Below are 8,799 nucleotides of genomic sequence, written 5' to 3' on the forward strand. Positions count from 1 at the left end.
GATGAGCAGATGGGATCGGTTTCTACAGGCAGCAGCGGCTGCTCTCAATGAAAATGTTAACTGCCATGTTGTTTCTGTCATACTCTTGCCTGGGTCTTCTTTCATTTGGTGATGGGTTATATATCATTGCTACTACTACTCTTGGTCCTCCCATCGTCATGGTACCTGTTACGAAATCTCTGAACCCTTCGCAGCCCGGAACAACCATCTCCTCGAAACTCCATTCCTTTTTCATTAGTAGAGCCACTCTGCCTCCTCCCCTTCCTTCCCTCTCTTTCCTTATTACAGTGTAGTCCTAGGGAAACACCGCATTCGTTATGATTCCTGAGAGTTTGGTTTCTGTGAGTCCAATTACATCTGGGTTTACTTCTTGTGTTCTTTCCCTAAGTCCACTGGCCTTTTTTGAAATCATGTACATGTCATGTACAAGGTCATGTACACTATGTTCGTGTACATGACCTTGAAGCTGACTCTTCTGTCCATTCTCAGTTTCTGTTGATTCCACTGGAGTTCCCAGACAAGGGATGTCTGGGATGGGCGAGTCTAGGAAGGAGGACCTGGGGGGTCTGGGGTGTGAGAGATTTGGGAGGATCTGGAACAGGGGGGCTCTGACGAGATGCGGCTGAGGGGAGTCCGGGGTTGGGGGTTAATGGGGGCATGGGATGGGGGAACTGGAGGGGCATGTGGTGGGAGGTCATGGGTTGGGGTATGCAGGGTAGACTGGGGGTGGGTTGACAGGGAGGTCAGGGGTTGGGGAGGGGAGGGGGGCCAGGTGGGAGGGGGGTGGGGTAGGGAGTAGAGCTTGGGGTTTGAAAACTGGGAAGGGCACAGGCTGGAGAAACAGGGAAAGGCATGGGGTGCAGGAACAGTGAGGGGTCTGGGGTAGGGGCTGGGGAAGAAAAAGGGCATGGGGGGAGGGTCTGGGGTCAGGGAACATGCGTGGCATGGTCTGAAGGGGGACTTTACTGTCTTGGGAGGTGCAGGTGATTGGTGGGGGATGGCTGAGGGGTTGGTTGGTGGGAAGCTTCTGTTACAATCCTCCCTGGGGATGCTGGCCTGCTGGTGGGGGGATTGCCACTCCCATCTGAGGTTCCTGGAGGCACTGAGCTGAGTCCTGTGGCTCCCATATCTCCATCCCTTTCTCTGCGTCTCCTCCTTGCCTCTGCAGCCTTCCTTCTCTCCTCCCTTGTCATGTACCTTTGCAGAAAGACGTCCTCGTATCCCCCTAACCTCACAAGTCTGCTCTTCCTGGATAATATTTTCTCCTTTGTTGCCTCGTTCGTGAGCACTACCTTTATCAATCGTTTCCTTTCCTTCTTGTTGACGCTCAGCCTGAAAACCTTCTCTATGTTGCCATTTGCCTCCTCCATATCCAGTCCCTCCAAGATCTCTGTCATGGTTGCTCGGTCCCTCCTTCTCCACTCCTCCCGATTGGATCCCTCTGGTTCCTGTACTCCTACAACTATAATTGTTTGTTTCCTTTCCTTGTCTGTGGTCTTCTTTGTCCAGTGTTTTACTATAATAATTCAACAGTAGATTTTATTCACACTTTATTGTACATAATGGATTGGTTAGAAAATAGAAACACAGGATAATACTAAAGGCAGTAGCACATATTAGTACAGTGGATAGCTACAATTATATTAATATGGATAAAGTATTAAGTTAGTACATTATCACAGTCACTAATACACATATAATGTATCATTTATAGTAAGGCCAGCGTCTTGTACTCGACCTGTAACCTAAACTTCAAATCATGTTTCCTAATCACAGTGACTTAAATTGCTTTATTATTTGGTTTTAAATTTATCTATTTTGCGCTAGTAATAAAGGTAGACAGGTAAAATGCGAGTCATTTAACTACGTACTTGTGTTACACTGAGCTGTGAGTGGTAGCATGGGGACCCCTGAGGCTCCTCGACTGCTGTCAGTAACATCATCGTCCTTCCCTCTACGTGTTTTACCTTGTTATTGGTCATTATATCAATCATAATAATTAATAAAGATGCTTATAATAATATTTAGTTGCACAATTAAAAGTTTCACATGTTTCGGACGTTTTAATTGACCTGGTTTAGTTGACACACGCAAAGGTCCTGGGGCCAGATTCACGAAGCAGTTACGCAAGCCCTTACGAACCTATACATCTTTCTCAATCTTTGGCGGCTTTGTTTACATTTATTAGATAGTTATTGGGCTCCAAAGCACCAGGAGGCTGTTTATAACAATAACAACAATTGATTGGGAAGTTTTCATGCTTGTAATGACAAGTAGCCCTAGGGTCGGAACCTACAACCTTGAAATTTAGCGATATCAATTGTATTTGATGACCTACAGGTCTACGCCAGAAACCAAGGTAACTCCCATCTGGAGAACTGGGAGGTGGAGCCTGCCAGGAGCACAGCGCCCCACTACACAGTCCTCTACAACATCACCACCTACGAGGAGTTCTGGGAGCCCATCCTGGTCCTTCCCTACACCGCGCCGCCCTTCGACGAACGCTTCATCGGCTACGGCTTTACCAGGAACAGTCAGGTAATCCTTCGTCAGCATCTTGGCACACTTGCTATTGTGGACATAAACTGCGAGCATTGGGTATGATCACAGTAGTGTCTACCCTGGGTTGACACATCCTAGATGTAAGCGATATAAGGGGGGGTCCTTGGTGCATTTGTTTGTAGCTGACCTGTGATGTTGTGTGCCGGGTGTTCCAGGTGTATGAGCTACACTGCCGGGGCTACAAGTTCCAGGTGCTGGACCAGGCCTTCCTCACCCACCGAGGCTTCCAGACCACCGCCTCCTACACCCCCACACGCTTCGCTCAGATTGAGGTATGCTGCGGTGGCTGCTTTGTTGGTTCCTCGCATGCTCCTCCCTCCCCCTGTCTGGTGTCAGTGACAGTGTCTGATGTCAGTGTCTTACGTTAGTGTGTCATGTTAGAGTCAGTGTCTTAGTTATGTTAGTGTCAGTATCTTATGTTAGTGTCGGTGCCTTACGTCAGTGTCGGTGTTTGAGAATAATTATTAGAATTATCGTAATAATAGTGAATAAATATCTGTATATAGAGTGGACCCTGATAATGAGATCAATAATTATGCCTGTGGCTGGCCTAATGCCTCTCTCCCCGTGACCTGTCAGATCAACAAAGTGCGCTACCAGATGTTCAAGAGGGAGGTCCACGCGCGTCTCGGCCTCGCCCCTCCTCCAGCCCTCAAGAGTCCGCCCCTCCGACAACAGATCCCAGCCCTCATAGCCCGCAGACCACGCTTCCGCCTCCCACCTCCCAGGATCGTCGCCGTTCCCAGGAAACACCCTCCCACCCAGCCCAAGGACGTGAAGACTTGAAACCTCAGGAGTGGTGGGAGGAGCTTGAGAGAGGCGTAAATTTGGAGGCTTAAGCGTTAGTAGAGGGGAAGCATTAGATGGGTATTATTATTATTAACATCTTTATTGACAAATTCAATTACAATTTTGCCTAATTTGAGGATTTCGATTAAGTCTTATTAAAGTGAGGATAATGCTGGTATTCACTGTCACGCAGGACAGAGGGTCATACACAAGACAATAGGTCTAAACTGTAGGCTGAAGCACATATATATCATGATTACAATCAATGTTTTAATGTATGGATATGTGAAAACAACTTTCTATTGTGCACTGCCACACAAGGGCAGGGATGGGTTCATAAGTGATGCAGCTTGGAAGTATTATAGATCAAAATTGTTCTTCATTCTTTAAAATGGACAAGCAAATTTTGGATAAATTGTTAGGATGTCGTCCAGAACACCTGAGTCAATGAAATAGTTACACAGTTGGTGGTACAATAGGCCAGGAGGTCTAAAGTCTTTTACGGTTTTACATTCAACAATATAGTGTTCTAGTGAGTGGTTTAGGTTTATCACAGAGTTTACAATCTGAGTATTCTGGTAGTGGCTCAGCCTCACTAACCTGCCAGATGTGCCTATAACCAAGGCGAATTCACGCAATGACTACATCACATTGGCTGGTCCGGTTACTGTGCTGACCATACAAATACTTATCATTACAAAACTTGTCATAACTTTTAATACTGCAGGTTTCAGGTCTCTGGGCATTTCTTAGTTCTTCTAAATCTGAATTATTTCTTTAATTTGTATGTTTCTAATAATTGCATTAGATAATCCAAAGTCATAATCAATGTTTTCTTTCCTGCAAGCCTCATTGGCCAATCGATCTACAAAGTCATGTTTTCCAACTCCAACATGGGATGGGATCCACACAAGTTTTATACAAGAGTTATTATCATTGGCAAAAATTACATTCCATTTAATATTACAAGCTACTTCCGACATACATTGTGATGGGTTATTTAAGGACTGCAGAGCACTTTTAGAGTTATAGAAAATAACTCCACCAAAATAACTAAATGCCCAATAGCTCGGTCTGTGTCGTGCTTGCCCAGTTGTTCAATCTCTGTGTACTAGACATGATCATTTCATTCCATTAGATGGGAAGATAATTGGCGAGATAGGGGAAGAAGGGGGACATGAGGAAGCATCTCCTAGCACCATCCTGGGTGATGCTGGGAGGTGCGAGGTCCCCGACCTCGATCGCTGACGCTGCCATCCACCACAGATTGTGGCAGCGTCAGCGATCCAGGTCGGGGATATCAGAACGTGGGGTAGATTATAGAACGTGAAGTAACTATCAGAACGTGAAGTAACTATCAGTGTAATGGTATGTGCAGACCGTAGCTCCTTCCCCCTTCCCTCGCTTGCCTCCCCTCCCTTTTTTATCCCTCCCATGTATCAGTCCGATCCTCTGGTCAGTCTCCCCCTCCCTGTTGGCCGTTTTCCATCATAACCAGAGTCAAATTACCCTATAGGCAGGTGGTCAAGTCACTTGTTCCCCAATCCCTATGTCTCCAATCCCTCCAAACCATTTGTCTCCCAGTCCTTTCCAACCCCCTTTTCCAATCCGTTCCCCCTCTCCTCCTGCCTTCGCCACTAACCATTTGACAGTTTTAAGATCAGTGATGAATTACCGTAATTCTCAAGTTTCGAGTGAGGGAGCTGAAAGCCATATACGACTGTGGTTTCCTGTGTAGCGTGGGATCGGTTCATGATTCTATGGGAGTAAAACATAACTTTCAGGACAGGCCTATGTCCAAGGAGCCTAGGGGCGGGGCTAAGTCAGATGTTTTGGCTGGCCTAAGAGTGACACTCTGTGGTCATTGGTTGAGCTTTGATAGCGGGAGTTAATTGGGCCTAGGAACTAAGTGGGTGGAGCCTGTTCCACTGGTAAGAGTTTTAGAAAATATTAGAGTCAGTGTGTGTTGGGGGTGTACTGGAGAACAGGTCTCCTGATCTGGAGGCAGCCAATCAACATCGTGGCCGAGGTTGCAGGATTAAGGTAATGTCTGTCTGAGTTTTGGTACAACAGTAAATGCATCTCGAATTTCCATTTGGCCTAGTTGGATGTGTTAGTAAAGTAGGACATTTCAATTTGATTTCAATTTACGTGTTTTAAAATAATAAAGTGTTTTAATGCAATTGTGTTTAGTTATCTATTCCCCTTTGTTTGATGTTGTGTAAGTCATTTAATAGGGAATATTCTCAAGTGGTATTGGAAGCTTTTTGGATCCTCAATCAGTAAAGTTTTCCTTTTTTTTTTGATTCCTCAAGCATTTTTACAAGATTATTTGCCCCTTGAGTTCCATGATTATTGAGTCCCTCCCTTCCTGGGGTAACAATAATTTAGACACAATCATTTATGGTTCGGGAAGGTGGTGGCAGTGTTTGATGATTTTAATTAGTAGTTATAAATTAATGACCCCTATTCTTGTTGTGTTCTCATATAATATTCAGCTTATATTCGTGGCAGTTCAGTGATGGGTCATACTGAACTGTAACAGTGTTAAGCTGGGGTGTTGAGTGAAGCGACAGAGTAGAAAGAGTAAGGTAAGGTAAAGGTATATTACATCAGAACGTGAAGTTACTATCTGAACGTGAAGTAACTATCAGAACGTGAAGTTACTATCAGAACATGAAGTAACTATCAGAACGTGAAGTTACTATCAGAACATGAAGTAACTATCAGAACGTGAAGTTACTATCAGAACGTGAAGTAACTATCAGAACGTGAAGTAACTATCAGAACGTGAAGTAACTATCAGAACGTGGAGTAACTATCAGAACGTGAAGTAACTATCAGAACGTGAAGTAACTATCAGAACGTGAAGTAACTATCAGAACGTGAAGTAACTATCAGAACGTGAAGTAACTATCAGAACGTGAAGTTACTATCAGAACGTGAAGTAACTATCAGAACGTGAAGTAACTATCAGAACGTGGAGTAACTATCAGAACGTGGAGTAACTATCAGAACGTGAAGTAACTATCAGAACGTGAAGTAACTATCAGAACGTGAAGTAACTATCAGAACGTGAAGTAACTATCAGAACGTGGAGTAACTATCAGAACGTGAAGTAACTATCAGAACGTGAAGTAACTATCAGAACGTGAAGTAACTATCAGAACGAGAAGTAACTATCAGAACGTGAAGTAACTATCAGAACGTGAAGTAACTATCAGAACGTGAAGTAACTATCAGAACGTGAAGTAACTATCAGAACGAGAAGTAACTATCAGAACGTGAAGTAACTATCAGAACGTGAAGTAACTATCAGAACGTGAAGTAACTATCAGAACGTGAAGTAACTATCAGAACGTGAAGTAACTATCAGAACGTGGAGTAACTATCAGAACGTGAAGTAGCTGTTATTTAGTGCTAGGTGAACGGCGGCATTAGGTAAAAGGAAACGTCCCCAACCATTTCCGTCCCGCCCGGGAATCGAATCCGGGATCCCCGATTGTGAATCGAGAACGAAACCAACTGTGCAGCTCACCACAAATGTCAATTGTTTAGTTTAAAGAACGTTGTCGTCTTTAATATATATATATATATATATATATATATATATATATATATATATATATATATATATATATATATATATATATATATATATGTCGTACCTAGTAGCCAGAACGCACTTCTCAGCCTACTATGCAAGGCTCGATTTGCCTAATAAGCCAAGTTTTCATGAACTAATTGTTTTTCGACGACCTAACCTACCTAACCTAACCTAACCTAACCTAACTTTTTCGGCTACCTAACCTAACCTATAAAGATAGGCTAGATTAGGTTAGGTAGGGTTGGTTAGGTTCGGTCATATATCTACGTTAATTTTAACTCCAATAAAAAAAAATTGACCTCATACATAATGAAATGGGTAGCTTTATCATTTCATAAGAAAAAAAATTAGAGAAAATATATTAATTCATGAAAACTTGGCTTATTAGGCAAATCGGGCCTTGCATAATAGGCTGACAAGTGCGCTCTGGCTACTAGGTATGACATATATATATATATATATATATATATATATATATATATATATATATATATATATATATATATATATATATATATATGACTGAAAACTCACACCCCAGAAGTGACTCGAACTCATACTGCCACATACTGCCAGGAACAACGCAACTGGTATCTACAGGACGCCTTAATCCGCTTGACCATCACGACCGGACATAAGGAAGTGATAGCCGAAGCTATTTGAACCACTTCCCCGCCGGCACTCGGAGGGTGGGTAATCTTGGGCATAGCATTTTATCAAATCACGCAAAATATTCCCACACTCTCCGTCACTATGTCATGGAATGCGAAAAAATACGTGAATTTAGAAACAGATTTAAAACAAATTTACGGCAACTGTGCAAATATTTCATTCACAATGATCCACTAGTTGGAATTTTTGCCCAATATTCACAATTTGCTAACTGTAGATAGTAAGTGTGGCAGTAACCGTTCCACTACCGCCTATGGGGGTCCAATTCTGTCCACAGAGTGGGTATGGGGTACAATGCTGTCCACAGAGTGGGTATGGGGTCCAATGCTATCCACAGAGTGGGTATGGGGTACAATGCTGTCCACAGAGTGGGTATGGGGTCCAATGCTATCCACAGAGTGGGTATGGGGTACAATGCTGTCCACAGAGTGGGTATGGGGTTCAATGCTGTCTACAGAGTGGGTATGGGGTTCAATGCTGTCTACAGAGTGGGTATGGGGTCCAATGCTGTCTACAGAGTGGGTATGGGGTACAATGCTGTCCACAGAGTGGGTATGAGGTCCAATGCTATTCACAGAGTGGATATGGGGTCCAGTGCTATCCACAGAATGGGTATGGGGTCCAATGCTGTCCACAGAGTGGGTATGGGGTACAATGCTGTCCACAGAGTGGGTATGAGGTCCAATGCTATTCACAGAGTGGATATGGGGTCCAATGCTATCCACAGAGTGGATATGGGGTCCAATGCTATCCACAGAATGGGTATGGGGTCCAATGCTGTCTACAGAGTGGGTATGGGGGTACAATGCTGTCCACAGAGTGGGTATGGGGTCCAATGCTGTCTACAGAGTGGGTATGGAGGTCCAATGCTGTCTACAGAGTGGGTATGGGGGTCCAATGCTGTCTACAGAGTGGGTATGGGGTCCAATGCTATCCACAGAGTGGGTATGGGGTACAATGCTGTCCACAGAGTGGGTATGGGGTCCAATGCTATCCGCAGAGTGGGTATGGGGTCCAGTGCTATTCACAGAGTGGATATGGGGTCCAATGCTATCCACAGAATGGGTATGGGGTCCAATGCTATCCACAGAGTGGGTATGGGGTCCAATGCTATCCACAGAGTGGATATGGGGTCCAATGCTATCCACAGAATGGATATGGGGTCCAAT

General features: G+C 44.1%; 1 protein-coding gene across 1 annotated transcript in view; it reads left to right on the plus strand.

Moving 5' to 3' along the window:
- Window positions 1–5,534, plus strand: part of LOC123749504 (beta-1,4-glucuronyltransferase 1) — a 32,690-nt gene extending 27,156 nt beyond the window's left edge. The window contains exons 4-6 of the mRNA XM_069322484.1: window positions 2,341–2,538; window positions 2,718–2,834; window positions 3,142–5,534. Of these exons, the coding sequence (XP_069178585.1) occupies window positions 2,341–2,538; window positions 2,718–2,834; window positions 3,142–3,348 (522 nt within the window). The 3' untranslated portion in view covers window positions 3,349–5,534. The remainder of the gene's footprint in view (window positions 1–2,340; window positions 2,539–2,717; window positions 2,835–3,141) is intronic.
- Window positions 5,535–8,799: the final 3,265 nt, after the last annotated feature.

The sequence above is a fragment of the Procambarus clarkii genome, chromosome 11 (assembly GCF_040958095.1).
Source record: "Procambarus clarkii isolate CNS0578487 chromosome 11, FALCON_Pclarkii_2.0, whole genome shotgun sequence".
Taxonomy (NCBI): domain Eukaryota; kingdom Metazoa; phylum Arthropoda; class Malacostraca; order Decapoda; family Cambaridae; genus Procambarus; species Procambarus clarkii.